The sequence below is a fragment of the Lepisosteus oculatus genome, chromosome 5 (genome assembly GCF_040954835.1).
Source record: "Lepisosteus oculatus isolate fLepOcu1 chromosome 5, fLepOcu1.hap2, whole genome shotgun sequence".
Taxonomy (NCBI): domain Eukaryota; kingdom Metazoa; phylum Chordata; class Actinopteri; order Semionotiformes; family Lepisosteidae; genus Lepisosteus; species Lepisosteus oculatus.
Window position 1 is genome coordinate 29,136,618 of NC_090700.1, and position 24,164 is coordinate 29,160,781.

Below are 24,164 nucleotides of genomic sequence, written 5' to 3' on the forward strand. Positions count from 1 at the left end.
TCTTCTGTGTAAAAAAGATTGGTTTAAACATCATGGGTGCTGTTTTTAATAAGCTGCTGAGTAAAGAATAGGAATTTTCCTGCTGTCAGCAGTACTGTGTATATAGTTTTATGTACAGGCTGTAAAAAGTTTTAATTCTTAAAAAATAAATAAAAAACGAGATATAATGATGTGTTCCTGCTTAGACCTTGCATGACTATAAAAGCTATAAAAACAGGTTTTGATAGTTAGCAACCACTAACGGGTGCAACGGGTGATTTTTCTTCCTCACGATCAGCTTAGAATCTCTGTGTACGTTGTAAGGTTTTTACTTCTTAATTAAACGTTTAAAATACACGAACTTCATAAAGACAACACACGTTTCGAATCGAAGAAATCATATTCTGTTGTCTTCCTGGTTTGTAGACAGATTAGCAGGTCTTTTTTTCCCAATCAGAGGCTCTGAAAACAGTGTTCCGCCCACTGCGCTCCATCACAGGGGTAGGCAGCACCGAGGGAGGAAGCCCGGAGCTCAGTATTGCACAATGGCTGTTTGGTAACAATTGCGTCTGCATTCATAACTTAGTGTTTCAAATTAAACAATGTAAATTATTTTCTTTTACTTCTAAGTCCCTTAATTATCATCAGCATAGATTTTTCACCACTTAGACTACTTTTTGATACCATTATTCGATAAAGCAGGAAATTATTGTACTTTCTAATGACATTACACGTGGAAAGATTACAGATTTTAATCATCTTTAATTTTTATTTTTAGAAAGGTTTCATCTATACATACACCACAAAACTATTCTCAATTGTATTTCTGAATGCTACGTTGCTCTTAGATCACTATTTTAAATACATCTAATTAAGAAAGTTAGGTGTTAAACTATTAGTAATCAATAACATTAAATTTAGCACTGTAATAAATTGTTGCACTTTTCCTCGCATCTTGTTAAAATGTATTTTCATTGTTCAAATATACATTAAATCTATCAGAAACTTAGTTAAATACACAATTAAGGAAAAAATAGGGAAAAATATAATTCAAAATATTTTGCTGTTTATAAAAATAAAATGTATTAACTAAGGAATAGGATGGAATAGGATAATAGGAATAGGATAATTATAATTATTATTAATTTCTTTAGATGCACGATTCCATATTATATTTCCTATTAATCAAATTCTAAAAGAATGCTTTTGTTTATTCCGATAACAAGTGTATTCGCAGAAAAGGTTAAAACGATCACTTTTCACAAAGTATATAAACGTACAGTAATATGGTCAGAAGGAGCACGTAAAAATGTTTCCGATATAACCACATGTAAGACTTTGATGCTTAAAATGTTTAGGGAGAAATGAAATACTGGTGTGTATTTTTTCTTTAAACTACCAAGACCAGCCATATACAGTACAGTTTACATAATATGTTTATGTTCCTAAATTAATATTGTTTATGACCTTTAGATGCGTTATGCTCCTCTGCTAAAAAAAAATCAAATTCACATTCAGATACTGTATAACAAGTCCAGGCTTGAACTCATGACACCTGTACCCTAGAACCCACCCCACCCTGTGTGGTGCTTTTATCTTTTGAGCCATTTGGGATTCCCTTCAGATTAACTTCTAACCATGGAATCAGGATTACTATTAGGCAGCTATCGAAAAGCTGTTTCATATGAACATCAGAAATTCAGGCAGTTAAGGTAAAACAGAATCAGAGAACTTAAGAAAGCAGACGGATTGTCATTTGTGAAACTAATCAAGAAAAATATAAGGGGAGAAACAGGAAAGTACAGATATAAAAGAACAGTCATATGATCAGAAAGACTCAAATTATGAATAGGTAAATGAAAAAGAAAAGAGTTGTTAGCTATAACTAAATCCAAAATGTGACCTGGTTATGAAATGGAACAGGGATGGGACATGGACAATGATTCCAATGACTGGATATCATGGGCCATGTTCATGGAACATTGAAGAGTGTAAAAATCTAAAAGTGCTTAAACTGCGTGGACCGATATACCTGATCTGACAAGTATATTGAGTCAATGTAGATGGTAAAATCCCACATGTATAAATACAATTTTAAAACAGCATAGCCGACAAACAAGCTACTGTAATTCACCTAAAAAAAAGATTGTAATAATATACAAAGTATAGGTGTCAAAGACTTTTAAGACCACTCAAATGTTATATACCCAAGTGTAGCAATAGGACTCCAAAAATAAGGTTGTACAACACAGTCAGTCCACCTCCATGGCCAGTAAAGCAACATTTCTCAAACAGTCTGTATTCAGATGGTACAAGGTGATTAAACAGATTGTCATAATTATGTTTGTGCTAGCATTCAGTTAAACAAACAAAATTCCAGTTTTCTGTCATTGATAAAGTCATTTAGTAATAATGCCTAACTATTTAATGAGCAAATACCAAATGAGGCTAATTTACTGTGGCTGAACTGAGTGAGGCAGATATTTGGCATATGCCCTGCCTGAGAGATGATAACTGTCATTTCCATTTATGACAAAATATTCCAGGGAGAATATTATACAATATCCTATTGTATCTTTACTTGAATAATTCTGCTTTTGAATCTGAGCTTTGCTCTTTATTCACATCCAACTTTGAAGACATTTTGCAAAATCAAATGTTAAGGTAAAGATGTTTAGCTTTAAGAACCACTTATTTCTTGAAATATTTCTGATTCTTCAGAGAGGGCTTATTATAAGGGGCCAATGCTAATTTGAAACCAGTAGGCTTGGGTAGTGAATAACTGCTCTACAGTATATAATAAGAACTGCAAAACCTGCAGTTGTGTTGTGCAGGTCGACCATTTGTAAAAAAAATGTACACTCACAGATGATACAAGGTCATTGAGCCTGTTATGGATTATAGAAAGCTGCTAGAGAATTGGTCCAAGAACATCATCAGTGGCTTTTTGAATGATTATAATGAATAAGAAGATAGAAAGTTGGATTTTTTTGGTCCCTTTTCTGTGCATTTAAAAAAAATCTTGGCAAACTCAACTCAGCAGTACAAAGGATAGGCAGATTTTTTAATACTCATATTAAAGGCCAGGAATGTCAATCTTATGTCCGCTGGGCAGGATCTAGCCTGAAGTTATGTCCAATGTTTCCCACTAGATGATAAACATATTAATTTATTTATTTTTTAATAAAGATCACTGACAAACCATACTAGTGATTGGAGGACCTTGTGGCTAAATCTCTTATAACGCTACTTAAGTTTATTTTTCATCCTTTAGACATAGCTATTGCCTCTGTCACTTTGGTAAGATTAGATATGTGTGGCACAACCTCAGAGATTCAGTGGCACAAATCATGCAAGTCAAGACTAAGCTCATAACATTAAGAAAGTTAACGAACAGCTTTGCAGCTGTTATTTTGCCTCTCATCTAACTTGATAAGGACTGAAGTGAATGGTGAGAAGAAAGAAAGAGAGCGAAGAAAGGTTGATGGAGAGTGCTGCATTTTTTTCAAGAGCAGAATCCTTTTTTTCTGGAAGATGGATAATAATTTTACATGGCTCATATGCTTGTGAAATGTACAGTAACTGTACCAAAGCAGTACAGCATTAAGGCACTAAGTATCACAAATATAAAGATAAAGTACAGTACGTGAAACAAATAAGCAGAATTATTAGGGACACTGAAGAACAGCAGTCGATCTCTACTCATTCTTGTGAAGCAAAAGAAGCAGCTGTCAAGCCTAGTTATATCGGTAAAGAAACTGCATTAGCAGCAAAATTATTTTGTATGGGTAAGTTGCCAAAGAACTGCATGCTTAAGTCAGAGGAATTAGTGATCCCTGACAAGTGACAAGCCTTGGCAAATATTAGTTTGTCAAGACACACTGATGAGAGATTTGGCAAAATATCTGATTTTAGCTAATTTGAATAGCCAACCTTATTGAATTTACACAAAAGAGTGACACAACAACAGAGATGATTTTTTGACAGCTGTGCATGACTAACTGGTAGTGGGCTAGAAAATGTCTGTCTGTCTGGGGACAAACAGCGCTCCTTCAGTGGCTGAAAGGTAAAGTGAGGTTGTGAAATTCAAATGAAAATTACAGACATTAACACCAGAAAGGTTTGCATTGTATTTTTCAGCAAGATGCACTAAACATGAACAAATTACATGGATATACAGAAGTTTGAATGAGTTTTATGTATAAACCTTCAATTTGATAGCCCCCTAAATGTGAGGGACAATAAGGACATGTTGTGGTATCACATCGAAAGTAATCTGCGGGCTGTGCTTAACCTTTTCTTTGAATTGTGTTAAGATAAGAAAATTCATACATTATAGACAAAAGCAGGTGCCTGAATTACAGGATGCAGCTGAGCAACCTTGCATTTACTGTATGTTAGGCAATACAGAGCATGTATTGAACAAAAATGCAGAACAAAAATGCAAGGGTGCAACATGGTTGTGACAGTCTTTTATGACAGTATTTGACCAAACTTCAATTGTGGGATAAATATATTTTTGGTGGCAGTTATGCACACTTCCTCATATAGAAATTGGTGACCGCAGATGTCAAGGCCTCCAGTACAGTATGTTTCAATGACAAAATAGCTGGAATGAAAATGAGTTTCATGACTGTTTTGAAATTGAGCTGCAGTTCAATACAGTTTTAAAAGAAAAAAAATCAACATTGTGTCAACAACGTTTATCAATACCTGGGACTAAATTACACCAAATTGAAAGCATTTGTTTAGTGAATTCTAGATAGGTTTGGGTCAGCTTTTGCCTGTGTAAAACACATATAACTTAATTCTTATATCATAACAAAATTAAGGAGCATGTTCATTAAGACAAGTCAAGACTCAGGGCACAGCAATACACAAAATTAATGTGAGGAAAAAACTGTTTTAAATTACTGTATATTTATAGATTTGTTAATGAGATGGGACAGTGGCACAGAAGTTAACATTGCTGCCTTCCAGCGTTAGGGACCTGGGCTCAGTTGGGTGCTTGGGTGTCCTCTGGGTGCTCTGGTTTCCTCCCACATGCTGGTAGGTCAACTGGATTTTGTTCCTGGTGTGAGTGTGTGTGAGTTTGTGTGTTTGCCCTGTGATGGACTGGTGACTGGAGGCTGAAGGCAAATTCTAGAATGTACTTTGCCTTGAGCGTCATGCTTTCTGGGATAGGCTTTTCTCCTCCATGACCCTGTATTGGATAAAATGGTTAGAAAATGCCAGGATGAAAAAAGAAAAAACAAATTCAAATGGAAATTGATAAGAATGGCATGAGATTAGTAATGAAATCCAAAAGTCAAAGTTACTAGAAATAGAATTCCAGCTTTTTATACTAGCTTTTATAGCAGTGAAAAACAGCTTGCCCATGCTGTCTGTGATTCTTTTTTTTGTTTTTGTATGAATTAATCTTTAAAAAAAGCCTTCATAATATTTTGTTCTTTGCAGCTTAACTGCCACATGTGGTCCCGATTTAAGTACACATCACAGGGAAATGCTTTTTTCATGTCTTTCAAAAAATAAATATATACAGTATCACGTACATTTTCATTTTTCTTTTACTAAATTCAGTATTTTCTTGCTGTACATTATTCTCATGCTAATGTGAGCCGAAGTGCTCTGGGGAAGGTTATCAATGTGGCACAGAATGCTAAGTTCAGTGTGGTGTAACACTAACTAAAAAAAATCAGCCTACATTCACAAAGTTTAGGAATACAACAGTAAACAAGAGAAAAATGAAAGTTTTATAAACCTGTCCTTAAAGGTCTAGGGAAACATTTTCATGGAATTTAAAAAATCATTGCAGATACTGTACTCTTGGTATAATATTAAATTTTAAATCTACAAAGGGATCTGATATGGAAGAGTCCCATTTTAGATTTATATCTTCTTGCACATTTCTTCACATTTGTAAGCTTGCTTGCAGAAGGTTTATTAATAAAATAATGTCTATGAGGAAAGCTACTGGCAAATAGCTGTAAGTGCTCAAGAGCTCCTGCTGCAAGTGGATGAATGAGAAGGGAAAAAGCACTGCGGGAGTCCTAGGGCTTCTGAACAGCCAGTGGTGTAATCTGGCCCTTTCTGAATGCCATTCTGCAGCTGCCACCATTGGTCACAAACTGTAGATATAAACAATCTTTTACTGTATATTGATATCTTGTGCAATTGCATTGCTTCGTCACATTCCAATGTACATGGAATAATAATTCCAATGTACAGTATAAACTACACTGACCTTGATGTCCAGCTCCTGGAGAGCATGCGTGTGTGTCTGCATGTCCAGTACACTACATATAGTATACTGTGTAAGGAACAAGTATAGTTGAATTCTATGCTGAAAAGTAAAAGAAGAAACAAAACCTTTTGGATGGTGAGCCTTCTTCAGTTAAAATTATGGCTATAGCAGCATTAAATTAGCTTGTGCTCTCAGTGGTTGGTCAACCAATAAGAACAACCACAAATGAACTGGGATTTATGTAGAGAAGTCATTACGGCTCCAGACTCATAGGTGGAATGTTGTTAGCTCATGTATCCCTGCAGAGAATGTTGTTTAACCCCTGAGTCACTTTCCTTCAGTTGTCCCATTAAACTGGGATGGACTACTGGGATTGTTGGGGATAACCTTGCAATGGACTAGGATCCCATTCAGGGAGAAGCCACTTGCTCCAAGTCTGCTTCAGGCTACAGAAACTGGAATGAAACTGGGTGTTTCTAATCTTGGAAGGAATGGGATTAAAATGATGAAAACGTTGTGTACAACTTCCTGAGAATTAGGTCACTTAAAGACACCTCAGAGCCTGTCATAGAAAAATCAAATCTACCCTCTCAGAATGTTCAGATATTAAGAAAATGAGCTCCAGGATGAACACAAATAACACAGTGATTAAGATTGTTAAGGAAATGGCACAGCTGGCAGACAAATTCAATTTTATTTTAAAAAGTGCTCAGTAGTCCTTAAAGTCTTCAAACATAACTTATACAGTATTAGTGACCTATAGAGCACTAGTGTTGTTTGTGATATCTCAATCACTATTTGTGTTTAGATTATGAATATGCAAAAGAACACCTAGAGTAATGGGTTCTAATGTGTTATAGGAGCTTAAGGGACAGGGGGCACTTGTTCCTCTGCCCTGTCACACCCACACACCGAGTAGCTGAGCTACCACTATGGCTGCACACAGTGCGTCACCACATTTTGCTCCAGAGAGACTTCAGTTAATATCTTCCATCAGCCTAATTCATTACAGCTGTCAGACAGGTCTGTTCTCTGTTTAATAAAGCTTGTCCCAGATGACAGAAGTAGTCTGCAGATAAAATATGATCTGCTTTGCCCATTTCCCTGCCTATATTCTCCAGGACAGTGCTTTTTTTTCTTATTTACCCAGTTTAGCTACAGGCAGGTCATAATCACCTGGTGCAAGAAAATAATTTCATTATAATGTGAGGGTTCAAGTTTGGCCTTTGAAATTCTCACTGTGAAGAATACCCTTCTGCAATTCTTCATTGTATTTTTAAATCTACATATGCAATATACTGTGTATATTGTAGAGCTATATATTAATAATATGCAAGCTTACTGCCGTTTTATCTTAATTTTCTGCAAAATAATTTACCCTTGAGGAGGATTGCTTTTTTGGGGTCTAATCAATAGTAATTGCATGTTAAACGGCATGCATGACTGCATGAACAGTCATGAAAGTCAAAAAGAATGAATATCAACAAGCATTTAGTTATTAGCCTTTTATCACAGTGTACATTAAGTACATCTGGATGGAAACTATTTGCCTTTTTTAAGTAAATTGAATAAAAATAATTCTGTAAATGAAATGCAATATGTTACACCCTTGTGGTGTTATGACAAACAAATCAACTTCTAATTAGGATTTAAGAAGTTCTTTGAATAACTCAAAAATGCCTACTTTTTTATACTGTATGAGGGTAAAAAAAAATGTGGGTAAACGCTTACTGGTAACGATACTAAGTTTTTAAGAAATCTGCCTCCATTAAATATGCATCCGTTACACACACCAGAATATCAACAATTTTTTCTAATCTTTTTAGGATTTCTACTGTGCATTAGACCTCAACTGATTTTATTTCTATTTTCATTCGCTGCTTATTCTAATCCAGGGTTGTGATGTGAAAGTGTGATAGAGCCTAGCCTGGCAGATAATTGGCATAAGGCACACTACACTCTGGACAGGATGCCAGTCCTTCGCAATTCTTACACACATGGATATCCAAGTCAACCAACCTAGACAGCCAAGTCTTTAGATTTTTCTTTGGATTCTGGGAGAGCACTGTAGCACCCAGAGAAAACTTACTGTACAAGAATATGAAAATGTGAAATGCAAATTTCACAGTGTCCCATTTGTTGCTCAATAGGACCAAGAACTGTGAGGCAGCAACATTAAACACCACAACATTTTGCCAGCCCATCATTCAGGTAATCGCTAATATATACTGTATATATAGTGTAAGGATGTAATTAAACACATTAGCTACTTATTAGACTGTTGGAGTCAAATGAACCACTGAATCACCATTGCTGTGGTCTTTATCTAATGTGAACTTAAACTTTAATTTATGATGCCAAGCATACAGTACTACTTTAATGAAAACCTCAATTAAATCATGCAGAACCTGTACATTAACTGAAGTTACCTTGCAGTATAAGGATCTTTCTTTAGAAGAAAGGATCTTTCTTTTCTTTAGCCAGTTTCGAGATTGATTTAAACTGTTACATTAATTTTTCCTCAAAATATCCAATGAATAATCTTTGGGCATTTTGTAATGTTTTAAAGTTAAGTAAATTCATAAAGTTACAGCTATAATAAAATCTTAGATCAAAAGACATAATTTAATTTTAATATTTTTTACATTTAATATACATAATGAAATTATTATAATAATGTTAGTAATGGGAGTGGTAAAAGTAATAGATACAGCATAAGGAAATATACTGTATTTGTACTAAAACACAAAGAAGAAAAACTTGTTGAAATAACACATTGCATTTATAAAGCTTGTCATTTTAAAGGAATCCATGTCATTTACCATTAAAGATGGATTGGAAATTCTTATTGAGAGGGTAGATCACTATCTACAGGTCCACCTAAACCCTTTACAGCAGCAACTCAGTTATACTAGGAGAATTTCTATTGTGTTTCTGACCAGGCCCAGTGTTGTTAGCATCTGCAGTAAGATCTAACAAGATCAGGTTATGAGGTGGTAACGCTGTTGAGGATAAAAACATAATGCACTGTAATGATAACATACTTATCATTGCAAACTGCAATGATCTAAATTGTACTATAGTACAGTTTTGAAATTTGCATGAAGCTTTAACTTTATTGTCAAATGCTACAAAACAGCAAATAAAAATGATTGAAAAGGTAATGACTGGAAAATAAGGTTTAATGTAGATATGTGTATGGCAATCTTAAAGGAATGCCCTATACAGGCTGACAGTCTGAAAGAAGTGGTACCTTTTTAGCTCCAGAAAAAAACTACAATGGGACCTGATTCAAGATTGCAGGGTTATGGAATTATGAAAAGCCTAAGCCAGCTCCATTGTTAAATCCAATACCCTGCGTAAAAAGCTGGCTGAGATCCTGGCTGCAATTGGCTAGAAATTACAAAATGGGATGCATTTGTAACCTTTATATGTTCTTACTGTGTACTTTAAGCATAACTAAGCACTGATAGAATCACAGATACAGGTATATGATTATCACGATATGTGTAGCTGTTCCAGACAGAGAATATCAGCTGTGTACAGCACACAGAAAAGCCAAGCAACAGGGTGGGATAAAAATGAACAAACTGGCCTTGCTTCTGACAGTAATACAGTAGGTACTATAATGCCAAAATTATGAGTATAATGTAAAGTTCTTGCCAGGAGGAAGCCGTGAGACTCCAAATGATGAATGTGTCACTAAACTTTATTCCATACTTTGCTAATACCTCTCCCATCTGTAGTTTAATAAATATTTTGAATCTTTGATGTTTTCATACCAAAGTGAGGGAAGAAAAAACTGCTGAGGTTCACCATTTGACTAAATGTGATGTTGTGTGACAAGGTTAAAGAAAACAGAATAATTAGGATTATTTCCTGCACAGGGAAGCAAGCGTAGTTGGTGCCTGGAAGTCAAAAGTCAATGGCTAGCTACACCTGATGACATGGCTGGACACATGTCAGACAGCACATTCAGGACTCCACAACTGCCTTAAGTGAAAGAGATTTAAATTATTGGGCTAAATTGTCTTGTCCAGATCCACACAATGCACTGAATGGTTTTTTAAAAAAACCCAAGAGGACATTGAAAACCATCTTAGCACAGAAACACTATTTAGTCAGGCTCTGGGACACTGCTGAAAAAGAGAGTCAGCCACGTCTTCAGTTCAGAAATCTGAAGTTACACCACTGAAACACAAAGCTAATGGAATTGCTTAATAAAGAGTTTTATCTGTTTGTCAGCAGTGGCTAATGGTAAAGGACTGGTGTGGTGACAGGAGAGAAAAATGTGATTTCCTTTGTTCTTTTTTTAACACAGTAGGCTCTTCCCATTTTCACATCTGAAATGAGGTTTTTGTCCGAGTAGATACAGCACTAGCTGGAAAGAGTAGCCTATCAGAAATTGCACGTTGGCTCATGAAACTGTTTTTTTTGTGTGGCAATAAACGAAATGATCCTTATAGACAAAAGGCCTTGATTGTGTGACCCCCACCTCTTGCCTTTCGCATTTGTTGTCATGCTCCAGACAGAAGAAAAAATTACTTTAAAAATATGTTAAAATATTCTACAAAACACATGTTCTCATGTCAAAAAACAGTCCTCCACTTCTCCACATTGTAAGCATCTGTGAGCATGTGAAGGGTGAAGGAATCCAGGCTTTATTATGTGCTTCTCTGCTAAAATGTGTTACATCTTTCTCTCCAGGGATTAATTAAGATGAATAGGCCACAGCCCTGGTAGGTTGAAATTTGACCTCTGACGGCTCCTTTCTACATTAATCAATATCAATTATACGTTCCTTTCATTCACAGATAAAGTGAAATTCACTGTCTATGTTTCTCATTCCCATAACACTTCCTGCGTGCCAGGACTCAGCACTCAGGATCCAGCACTGCCGGGAACTGTCTCTCTAGCCACTCTGTCATTCAAATCAATTGGTTCGTCAATATCTTAAAGAACGATCAGGGCTACCTGAAAGGACATGAACAGAGGGCGTATACAGTAGTTCAACACTTTGCATGCTGCTCTCCAAGGGCCTGATTGTCCTGAACTAATGCTTTAGCTGTACAGTATGTACTGTAGCACTCAACATTTGGAGCATGAAGCAATAACCATGCAATCAACAAAACTAAGTAACCTGTATAATTCTGCAAACAGTCCAATTCTTTCATTCTCGTTTGTGGCAAATGTGGGATGACTAAAATTCAGAGGTATCTAGAATGACCTCAAGAGTCACCTGACATCTGGCCTAAAGTAAGTTTTGAGCAGCTGGGATTTTAGACTGGAACTGTTTTTGTGTCCCCTTCAAGGATGTCAATAAAATGTTTTGTTTCCTAAACAGCTCATCAGCAATACCACAGTCATGTTCAAAGGCACAATAAGCGGTTAATTCCACACCAAAAAGTTAAAAGAAAGAGGAAAAATGCAATGTTACAGCTGTAAAGTCTCTTTAGATGTGTGGAGAAATAATTGAAGGGGCATGAAGTTGAGGAGAAGGGGTGGGGTAGAAGATGAAAGAAGCCATGAGAATGTGTAACTACTGTGGGTAGAAACATCTGAACAAAGTTCCAATGTCAAAACTTTGTGTTTTTTCTTTATTTTTATTTTTCAGCATTGGATTATCCTCTGGTTGTTCCATTGTAGCCTAAACATTTCCTGTATAAACTACTGTTGTTTATTAGCCTCCCGTGAACATCTCTTGCTTTCTAATTAACTGAGGGCATCAGTAAAACAGGGAGAATTAGCAGTTTATCAGAGGAGTATAATACTATAGTATCATGACCTAATTTTGAAACGTTACGAATGCATTTCTGGGTGAAGAGAGGCAGGGTAATTTAAAAGTTTAATCATATTGTAAATGTTAACAGGCCTACAGTATATTTCAGTACACAATATATTTGAAACATTATAATGTATTATTGTTGTAAAGCGTATTTTATCTCAGTGTTTTTACAGTACAATATCTTTTTGTGCATAATAGCAGACTGTTTATGTCTATAATAACCATGGATAGTCTTCAGGTTTTTTCAGGTTTTTTTTCGGTGTTAGGACAGTCTTAATGTCTAGGGACTTTTACACAACTACTTGTATGCAATGTAAAACAATCACACTGTTCTCTGAGCTGGGAGGCTTGGCTGTCTTACAGGTCAGTTATGAAGCCATCCGATCCACAAGAACTGGCACCGACAGCTAAGAATTGTTCATTACTGTCCATGCATAAATTATCGGGCTGTAATTTTAACAGCCCTGTCGGCAGACAGAAATTACTTGTTCGAAAAATTAGACCATAATGCTCTTTTATCCCTTTTCCCCTCATCCATAAGTGAATTATGACACCTCCTATTCCAATTCATTTATTTCTGAGTTTCTGAAATCACGCTCTGTTAGGTTTCCAAGATCAATCAAAGTGTCCATCAACCCATTCATCTCAGGTCTTATCTATTTTAGGTGAAGAAGGGAGAAACAGTATGGCCATCATTATTGTGCTCTGGTATGGCACCTCTCCACCATTTCATTTCTTTAAAGCAACCAAAAGGCAGAAGACAGAAAAGGTCATTTGTAGAAAAACAATCCCCAATTATGTCATCAAAATAATGATGACCTCACTTCACTTGAGTGGTTCTGTTTCACAGATACAGTACATGAACAACAGAAACAGATAGAAAAGGAAGCTGGACACCACACCTTACTGTAGGTCAGTGAAGTAGCTAAAAATATAATGACCAATCAAACATTAACTGGCTTTGGAATTATTCAGTTTTAACAGATTTATAAAGCTTTAACATCCAAGAGTCTGTTTCTTACAATTCACCTCATTCTTCATCTGTGAACTCTCCTCTTCAAATTCTCTTTGTGAAAATGAATTAACAGCACTATTGGATTGTAGCACAGCACATCTCCTAGACCATTAGGGTTATTCAGTTTTTTATTAAAACTAGTAGTTATTTTTAATCCATCTTTGTCAAGAAAAAATAACTACATTGTGCTGCATTCAGACTGACTGAATATTCTTTATTAATATTCTTTGAAGGTACCTTGGCTTCCTAACAGCAGTCCCAGTATCTGTAATTGCCTGTGATTCCTTTAATCAACACATTGAACAGAGTGCAATTTCCTCTAATCTACCATAACGACATGAGCCACTGTGCATGGTCAGGTGGGAGTGGCTTGGAAGTAGTAGGCAATGCTGGAGTAAAATGTGGAAATAAAATAACTTTGTAGCTTAGGACCTGATCAGCACTTAAATTGATTTAATTTAGTAATTGAGGGCCTGGCTATAACAGAGGACTGGAACAGTGAAGACTTGAGGTTAAGACTGTGGGTTATAAATGAGTTCTAAGAAGATAGACTGAGCCCGTGGGTTATATAGCACATTCATTAGGAAGCAAATTAACTCAGAATGCTTGGGAACAGACTTGATTCTGCCTGTCTTTTAAAAATCATTGTGATAGTGAATTGTCATTTAAAAAGTGATAAATAATAGAATTCTTAACAATAGAATTTAAGTTTTTTAATGGCACCTGTGATATAAAAATAGAAGGGATTTAACTCTAAATCATTTTTACAGTCATCTTTATTTCATTTGATTTATTTTTCAAATTATTTTTAATACTTAGTCATTTGCTGAACTGTAAATATTGAATTTTTACTGTACCACTTTGCTACAAATTAGGACACCAATGTGACTAAATTCCTTATACAGTATTTAAATTAATTAACTAAACTAGCCATGAATTTCAGCCTCAGAAAGCACCATGATCACTTCATGATAAAACAATAATGCAATTCATATGAAACAGGATCACATTACAGTACTACTGTACCTGCTAGTTTCTTTATTCTTTATTCTTTATTCTTTATTCTTTAAGACTACCACTTAAATCAATTCCATTTTTCAAAGATGCTACTACACATACTGTAAACAACATATGTACTGTAAATATGTTATGAATACATATATATCTAAGGTGTATTGAGCACAGGCAGTTCTAAATTTATGTGTTTTTAATTTGTTAAGCATTTTTGGTTTAAAGTTTCAGTGGCAGGTTTCCATCAATAGGTAGCATGATGTAGGAGATTCTTCTCACAGTTACCACCTGAACTAAAGAGAATTTTCGACCGGGTTTGAGACCTGGCCAACCTTCACTCTCTGGTTTCCTTTTTTGTCTAAACTTCAATGGCATTTGTTCTTCCTGATACATTGGTTCAAACTGCTCCATCCACCCGACATTCAGTTGATTCTCTATGGAATCAATTGTCTCCTCGGAAAGAGCTTACCAGAGACAGCTAAAGCTATTACCCGTAACTGGTAACATAACTTTATAACCATTCTTACTAACCATGTGTTTACCAGTGAGCACTGATCTCAAACTAGACTAGTTTCATCTCAAGACCAGACAACTGTTTTTGTGACAAAGGACTAGTATGCACCTTTGTCACTTGACCTCTGCTGATGTCCATCACAAACATTTATTCATTTAATCACCTGTTTAATTGATTTGATTTTGTATGTTGTTCCTGTTGTGTTTCCACAGTCTTGTACGTATCTGTTTGTTTCACCACATTATGTCAGGGTTACAGAGCCTGTCTCATCTCTGGCTTTCTGTCCAACAAGAGGATTGGGGTGGGACTTAGAGTATTTAATAACCTGGCACTCATCGTGTAGCAAGTCTTTGTCTTTGTCTTTAGTGGTGTGTCCTCTTTACTGTACATTGTGTGATTACACAGCCTAGTGTTGACTAAGGCTTTGAAAGACTGCAGTTTACTCCTTTTACCAAATGTTTTGCTTTCTTTTACTGTAAATAGTTTCCAGCAAATATCATTTAAGCCATTTTTTTTAGTTTTTATTAATTCTGTGAACTCTTGGGTTTACTTCCAGATGGTTTCATCACAGTATTCTTTACTTCTTTATAGAGAACTAATAAAAAATATTATTATTATAGCATGTATTTATTTTCTCTGAAGATTGTCTCTACATTTGCTGTTTTAGCTAAAAACAGTGATTTTTATGTGTGAGGTAGCACCTTGGCATAAACTGCACTGGAGGCTGTCTCCAAGCTGTAGCTTTATTGCAATATAGTGTATGTCCACTGAGTAATGGTAAGTAATAAATTACAGTACATTAAACTCAATGTTACAAATCTCAGACTAAGGAAGCATACTCTCTGCAAGGTGACTTAAATTCATGACTTCATATATAGACATGATACTTAAAGACTCTCTGGATTTGACTGCCTTTTTATATTTGTAACAGACCATATGGCTTGTTTTTTTATTGCCAGTATTGCACCCAAATAATTTAAATAATTACTCCACAATTTGTACCTCAATGCTTTCAAGTCATAACTGGAGATCAAACTGCAGTGACTCACAGTACCACCAGTACTTGGGAAAATACTTTTAATACCCTCTGAGCTGAAACTAATTAATTAATACAACCTTACAAAATGTAAAACACAGAATAAGTTTGGGAAAGAAAAAACTCTTCTTCTCTACCTCTTTGATTTGAGAAATAGAATCTTATTACTGGCAAAAAAGCACTGCATCTAAGGCAAGACCTTCCTGAATGCACCCTGTTTTTTAATATCCAGAAATCTCAAACTTAGCTTTTAAAATCAAATTATAAAAAGTATCACATTTGAAAGAAACTACAAATGCTAGCCCTGAATTTATGCAATATGCTTTTGTCAAAGAGTTTCTGTGTGCAACAGCCTGCATTGCATTAGCGAATAATATGAATGATGGGATATTTAATGTTTAATTATTAAAAAGAGGTTTTACACAAGTGTCTTGTAATTAAGTTCACATTATTTTATTAGACCAGACTGCCATGAAACAAGCTCTTTAATTAATGCATGGAAATTACCTCCATTAATAACATGCAGGAAAATTATTTAACTAACTTGTCTATTTTCCTGTCGCTTTATTTTCATCATTTGCGACCTCATGCAAAATATTCCAGGGCCTGCAGGCTTCTTCTAATCAGCAGCAACAGGCAGGGCTATTGCTATGGCTTTCATTGTTATAAAACAGTCACAGACGTACACTACTTTCCTCACAACAAGTAACCACAGATTTTCACAGAATTTAACAGTGCAAATGTTAATCAATAGAAAAATTGAAACATACACCTGTGGGCTGTGAAGAGCTATAGGAATTCTAGTTTGAATCACCTGAGCTTTTATTTACTGTCCTTAAATGAGCCACTCATTCCCTCTGTTAGTGAAGATGGATATAATGGTTAGCGACTGATTGAAGAAATTAGTGAAGTCCAAAGGACAGTGTCTCTTCGGATTCAGATTCAGATTTTTTGACAAATGGGAAGAAAATACAACAGTTTGTAATAGGTTTTTGTAATCCCACCATTTTTTGTGGTGTGATTTCGGAGCAAGGTTGTGTTGCATGTTACAGTATGTTTCAGAATTTGTTCTTTGTCACCTTATCTTATAATAAGTCATCAAAACTCCACAATATTTTTTCAGGTAATTAAAAATGGCTTCTTCCCTGTCCTCATTCATTTCAGACAGAGATTTGGACTTTTTTAGCTTCTACTCTTTTAGTGTAATATTGCCACAACAGACCACTTACATCTCAGGGATGATCTCTTGTTTCTGTGCTAAGGATATACAGTAATTGCATGTTACTAAGGGATTAAGAAAATTCATTGTATTTAGAAGAGGAAGAAATGAAAAATATTTTTATGAAAGGAACTAATGTCTTACCGAAATCATGAGTGATATTAGTCTTTTTCATAACTGAAAAAAAAATGATTTCTTTCTTATCATCTTAATTTCTGTAATGGGATTAAACTACTGTAAACTCTATTTGATTATATTATTTTTATCATACACTGCTTTCATTCAAATTAATCTCAGTATCGCAACCACAGTTCATTGAAATGGAGAGGAACTGCATGTTACTGCAGACAGCTCTTCAATTCTTATTGCAGGCTTCCCCTCATCCTAAATCCAAGGTCAATAAAAATTAAAAATCCAGATCAGTTTTAGTTGAGAGGCTGTTGAGTTTAATTATTCCAACATTTATTTGTAAAGTGTTGATCCAATTTTTTTAGGTTCTTGTGCAATATACAGTAGCTGTTTATTGTAAAGAGATAACTGTCCTTCCTGACTAAGAGTAGATTGTCTAAACGTTTGCATTAACAAAATAATTAAATTTAGCAGGAACCTGCTTTGAAACTATCATATAATTAAATGTTTTGATTTTTATGTTCAGAACAAGCAAGTCCAACATTGTCTTTTAGGAGATAACGTTGTGACTTATACCACTCATTTTTCATTTACAGTCACAGTTTTCCTGGCCTTATCTGATATACTGTAGTACTGTAGTAGTGGAAGTGCAGACTAAAGCTTTTCAAAACGGATCTTTCTTGAATAGATTACAGGTAAGAAGATTAATATTAAGCAAATGGTGTGCAATGTTTCACACACCGCAGATTGCTGGATTAATCTACAGTACATATTATGCCAGGCCAAAATGCCACTTCTGTTTTTCATAGTAAACTTGCCACAACACCTTTCTGTAATATGATAAAATGATTCTTACCAACAACAATATAGACAATATTATCTTTTAAGGACTTGATTTCTGCAGTTTCTTTGCAGAAATTAAAAACAGCATTATATTTGTACTGTAACAGCTTTACATTTGTGCCACTATATAGTTTAGGAGCAGCACAGTGATGCAGGTGTTAGCAACAGTGCTTCACAGCCCTGCAGTCCTGGGTTCAAATCTGGGCTAAATGTTTGTGTTCACATGGGTTTCCTCCCACAGTCCAAAAAATGCCGGTAGGTTAATTGGATTCTGGAAAAAATGGCTCTGGTGTGTGTGTACTGTACAGTATGTCTGTGTTTGTATCTGTATGGGCCCTACCATGGAATGGTGTCCCATCCAGGATGTACCCTGCCTTGCACCTGCAGCTTGCTGAGATAGGCTCCAGTTTCCCCCTAACCCCGAATTAAAAGAAGTGCTAAGAAAAAGGGATAGATATAAAGGTTGATTATGGTTATCACTGTGCCTACCGGCAAAAGCTTTTCCATTGCAAATGTGACTGTCTATAGAAGTTGACTCTTGAGTCCTTAAGGATTTGTAGTTAACCTGGCATCTTTGCATTAACTCAATAGTTGATTACTTTCACCGAATAGAGATATGAAATCTGATTTTAGGAGTATTTAGAAGCAACATCCTATCACCAATTAAAACTGGTACTGTATAGACATAATAGCTGATAGAAAGAGACAGATGTTGTGTTTTGTTTCCTAATTACTATAACTGCATTGTGATGTTTAGGTTGAGGCTGACATCTTAATTAAAAGAAAAGAAAAAAGAGAACAATGCTAAGATCATGGAGTAATTGTCTGAAAGGCCTTAGAAATTACATTTCAATGCCGCCTTTGACAGCATAAGTATATCTAATATGTGACCTTTGGACTGTTTTTGTCTTCATTTTTCAATGCACATACTGTACTGTAATTTCAGTGATTACAGATTTTTGCTTTCTATACAAATAGGATATATACATATATACAGTAGGAGATTCAGGCATATACCCAACTAGTGCTTCATAAAGGTAAAAAATCAAAGATAAATCTGGAGTTTATAATCAGAAGTATTTAATGAGTGATTTCTTTAAATAGAAGCTTCACAGCTACAGTATAAACCATGCCATCTACTGTTTATAGCTGTGCTCTGTTTTTCATTGTGTAGCTTGAGTCCTAAAATACCAACATCACCCATTGAGATCTACTGTAAGTTATGATATTAGCCAACCAAGTCTGGATTTCCTGCTGCCAGTGTAACAGAGTCAATTCATCATGAAGCTGTGATGCAACCCTCTAGAGTAGTGGCATGCAGTCTTGGTCCTGGAGGACCCCTGTTTTTCCTGATTTAGCTAGAAATATTCAGTGTTAGCTGGTGATTAATATTTACAATTTGAACCAAGACAGAGGGATGGCTGAATAATGCACATTTCGGAGCTAGCTGTATGACCTTATGTCTTTATCCTTGTGGTCTATCCTCAGCCTTGATAAGTATCTAAAAAGTAATCCTTGAAGTATACATTTATTTTTGTCAATCTAGTCTTCTTTGTCAATCCAGTTTCATGGCCTTTCCAAATGAAGCTCATTGGAAAATGAAAGCAGCCTATTGTAGAGTGCTTATTGAATTTAATTATTTTAAAGTTTGTTTCTAATGTGCTAATTTGATTTGCTGTTAATTATGTTTCAATTAGAGTAATTGTCACATTTGGCTGATTGTTATTGTGAGGAGTAACATATTGAAATAGCTGAGATGGAAGAAAGGGGGAGAAGGAGTTCATCATTCACAGTTCATCATTCTCAGAGGAGTTTAGCTAAATAAGCAGGTTAAGGAACCATCTTATTGTACGTGAAAATAAGGGACCATAGTCTCAAAACCAATCTTCCTGACAGCAGTACTCACTCTTAAGATTTTACCTCTCTGTCATCCCTAAAATTAGTCCCTTGGTCTCTTTAAACTATTTCACATTGTAGCGGCGAGGCTTATTAATAAGGCAGAATTAAGTGTTTCTGAGCTTCCCAAATGAGGCCTCATTTCTCTGTTCATCTCTGTGGTGCAGCCACAGAGAAACCATTCATGCAAGGTGATTTAAGGTCCAAGGACAGCTCCCAAAGGGGGATGCACTTAGCTAAGCCTGGCTATCATGATCAATGGTCATCCATTGGCGCCTATCTGTCTAGGGAGTGCCAGTTGGACATCTGGACTGCATTACTAAGTGTCAGGACTAAGTGACTCATATCTCACCTTGATCAACCAATCAGGGACTGGTAGGGCCGAGTAACCCACGTGGGACTCTGATGCCCATGGAACTTTCAGCCAATCAATGAGCTGAAGTTCCTCCAGGTAAAAACAGGCAACACAGAGAGCCTGAGAGATTCAGATGGAGATTCAGATTCAGATTCAGATTCAACAAGATTCAGTAAGATTCTGGAGAGGATTCTGTGGACTATTCTAAAGGGAATTCAAAGGAGAATCCCAAGGGCAGGACATTCTCGCAGCGCGCCTACTGACCATCCTGAGACTCAGCCCGGACAACCACGGAACGGCCAGTGTGTCCGAGTGCCAGAACTTTCCTTTGTTCTAAGAGTCTAGAGTGGAGGTTGCCAGAGAGTAACCAGCAGCAGGCCTCGTGAACAGGTCGGAACTGTGGACAGCTGAATCACTATTCAGAACTAGCTCTTCATCAGGAACGAACCGGTCCTCTTCCTGACTTTCTGGGACCCACAGTCATCTTTTCTCCGGTGCACAAACTTTGCTAGTTAAAGCCAACAGTGAGCATCAGCAGCGCACCATCACAAGCCGCACAGCACAGCCTGGCACCGAGCCAGAGAGCGCGGATTGGACAGCAACAGCCTGCAACTGTTTCTTTGTGCCCGCAGGAGATCTGAATCCCCAAAAATTGGATGAGTATTCAACTTCAATGCATTACAGCTCGATAATTCAATTGTTATCCAAACCAGTTGATATCAATTTAATTCCTAAGAGTTATGTACTTGTTTGAGTATCTAATGTAGAAGTTATAACCAAGTTCATTTATGAAACGGTCTTAATGAATGATATACTGAACGTATGTCCTCTTGATATGTGTAACTCTTTGTAACTGATTGAATATATATATCTTTTGTATTCTGATAACCCTCTCGATAAGATATGTTAGGTTTATATGCATATTCTATGTATTAATAAATGTATCCTCGTGTATTAGTACCTGTGTGTGTGCGTTGTTTGAGTTATGTCGCATGGTTGGATTCTAAAGCCATCAAAAGAATCAACTTTGTGATTTACTGCTACAATTAATAATTGTCTCAGTAAATGCCCAAACCCTACAGAACTGGTGCCTTCAGAGAGCCACTATGATGACATATTTGGCGTCCCTGAGCCGGTTTTCCCTACAACATCAACCACAGACATCATTCATTATAGGAACAAGTAAAGGATTATTCCATGCTGAAAAGAAAAGAAAGGAAGCACAATGTTTCAACTGTGGAGCCTTCTTTGGGTGACCATTGTGAAGTTAGCCACAATGTACAAAGACACATGAGTCAAATTTATTTTCAAGTTTCTTTCTATAGCTTTTTAGAAGATAATAATCTATAATAAACTATAATTTCTAAAGCTGTATTTGAATATTACAGTTTGATATTTAATGAGATAATTGACACCAAGTGATCACTAAGACTTTGTCTTTGACCTGACAGTCTGAACCTAGAACGATACTAAATATGGTACATTACTGAAAACCTACAGTATATGTTTAACTTTGATCATGATCTTAAATTATTGTTTCATAATATAAACAGCTTGGGTACAGTATTGACGTTATATGTATGCTGACATTAGACGTACGTGGAATGCAACACCCTGCCAAAAATCCAGGTTTCCCTCAAAATTCTAATGTGTGGTGCTGCAATGCAAGAGCATCGTTTCAGCAGAAAGTGAAGGAAACTCCATAACCTTCTGAATAACTTTAAATGAAATAACAGCAAAGTAGTAATGGGCAAGACTACTCAAAGCTTAAAAGAAGTTGTCTTATAATGTCAAATAACTCATCTGATACCCCAGGTTTGGATTCTAAAACTAATCAATGTGTGTGTGTGTGTGTTTTTCCACTGTATTTTAAATGTCCAGCCACACAAAGAAAAATAAATCTCAACTTGCTCTGAAAGGAACAGATTAACCCAGGGAAATATATAAACTGAGGACACTTACTTGTGCACTTTTTGATATTGGATCCTTTCTTGAGGGCATGGCGGCTTAGTTTGCAATGGAAATTATCTTCCCAGAATTCAGCAAACCAGATATTTCTCCTGTTGTTATCCAGTGTGCGGCTGATGAAGTACCGGTCAAAACCTGAAGTTAACAGAAACAATATTGTTATTAAATCTGGATGGTTCTGGGCTGCTGAACATTTTTGTATTTAAAGAAATTGTCAGGTGAGTGTATTCTTATTCTGCACACAACTACACAATTACCAGTTAAACATGAAGCTTTTCCCCTGGAACTACACTTGGTTCTTTTAATAATAATGAGTCCCCATATAATGCTTTGACACAGTTTCACCTTGACTTTGCTTCTGCTAAACACCTGCTGACAAACAATAATCTCAATATTGAAATGTTCAATGATTCACTAACTGTTGCACATTGTTTCATTCTATTGAATTTTTAGAAACCTGCATGATTTGTTAAAAGTATATACTTTTGAGAAAGTATGGAGCACTTTACTTGGTCAGCCAATTAGGTCTCAGTTATGCAGCAGATACCTGTGACTGATGAGACTGTACTGTACATTATCTGCTGTGTCTCAGTTTTGACACCCTTACACTTTATTCCTGCTGTTTTCTGTCCATTTTGTTGCCTTTAGAGGACTGGTGCCATGTTAGATTCATTCAGTAAAAACAAATGCATGCATCACAAGAAATACAAATAATCTGTACCTCTGACAGAGAGACGTTTAGGCAGAATAGTGACAGCGCCCTCTGATACCTCTTCTTGGTGCAGCACTGGAGAGATTTTGGAGCCCCAGCTATCTGATCCTACCCAGAGGAAATGCCCTGTCTGATTGGCTTTCTTGGCGGCTTGTAGCAGACGCCTGTAACAGCAAAAGGAAAAAAAATTGAGTTTGAAACCTTAAGATCTGGGCCTGTGCTACTCCATCTGCAAAACTTGATATTGGTTTTTCTAACAGCAGACCACAGATGATAAAGACAGACAACAAAACCTCATCCACACTGATTCTGCCTCTATCCAGGACTGTACTCACTCTTCACTTATGACTTTTCAGGCAAATACCGTTACAACCATATCATCCAATTTGCTGATAGTACCACATTAACTGGGTTGATCAGCAAAAATGATGGGTCTGCATACTGTACAGGAATGAGGTAGGAGATCTGACAAAGTGGTGTTGTGACATTCATTCCAAGCCCTGAATGTCACCAAGACAAAAGAACTCAATGTAGACTTCTGGAGCCACACTCTGATCAACATCAATAGAGCATCAGTGGAAATTGTTAGCGGTTTCAGAATGCTTGGGTTGCAGATCTGAAATGACCTGGCTTGGTCTCACAATACTGAAGCCATTCTGAAAAGGACACAAGAGTGCCTCAACTTCCTGAGGCATCTGAGAAAATGTGGAATTAGTAAGCAGATACTCTTGAGGTTTTATTGCTATAGAGAGTGCCCAGACTGGTGGCATTACTTTATGGTACAACAGTACACCATACAGGATAAGAAGGCCATACAGAGGTTGTGACATCAGCAAAAAAGCTCATAGTATCTGACCTCCCATCAGTTGAACAGATTTATGTCAACCACTGCCATAATGAAGCCTGTGCCATAAAACAGGACCATAACTACCACAGACACAAACTGCTCTGACCTCTATGGTCTGGCAGGTAATACTGCAGCATCAAAACACCAACCATCAGTTTCATGAAAAGGTTTTATCCCCCAGTGTCATGTGACATAAATAACTAACATCTAAGTGCAACTGAATTAATGACTACTATTTATTACCACTTATTGTTGAATACTGTATTTTCTGCACTGCATACTACACTGTTATTATATTTATATGGTTTTGTACTGGCACTGCAGAGGATGGAGCAATCAGTGTGGTTTGCGAAGAGCTTGCACCTGTAGGTACTCAGGGAACAAGTGCAGCTCTTCTGCCACTCTGACAGGTGAGAAGCAGGTGGTTTGAGCTGCGGCATTAGCATGTTGCAGATCCCTCCGAGTAATTGGACTAATTACCAAACGCCAGGAGTTGAATTATGAGCCAGGCTCCCTCCCTGCTGTTCTCACAGGCCTTATGCCTAATTACAGCTCCTGCTCTACACTTCACTTGGCTGCCCACGGCCTAAGCTGGCTATACTGAAAGCAGA

The 24,164-nt window shown here is 36.4% G+C and overlaps 1 protein-coding gene across 2 annotated transcripts in view; it reads right to left on the minus strand.

The window, feature by feature from the left end:
• The window catches only part of grm4 (glutamate receptor, metabotropic 4), a 391,860-nt gene that overhangs the window by 81,560 nt on the left and 286,136 nt on the right, over nucleotides 1-24,164 (minus strand). For both annotated transcript variants that reach the window (XM_006628340.3, XM_015342363.2), the window contains exons 5-6: nucleotides 22,716-22,870; nucleotides 21,989-22,129 (exon numbers count right to left, since the gene is read on the minus strand). In XM_006628340.3, coding sequence (XP_006628403.2) covers nucleotides 21,989-22,129; nucleotides 22,716-22,870 — 296 coding nt within the window. The remainder of the gene's footprint in view (nucleotides 1-21,988; nucleotides 22,130-22,715; nucleotides 22,871-24,164) is intronic.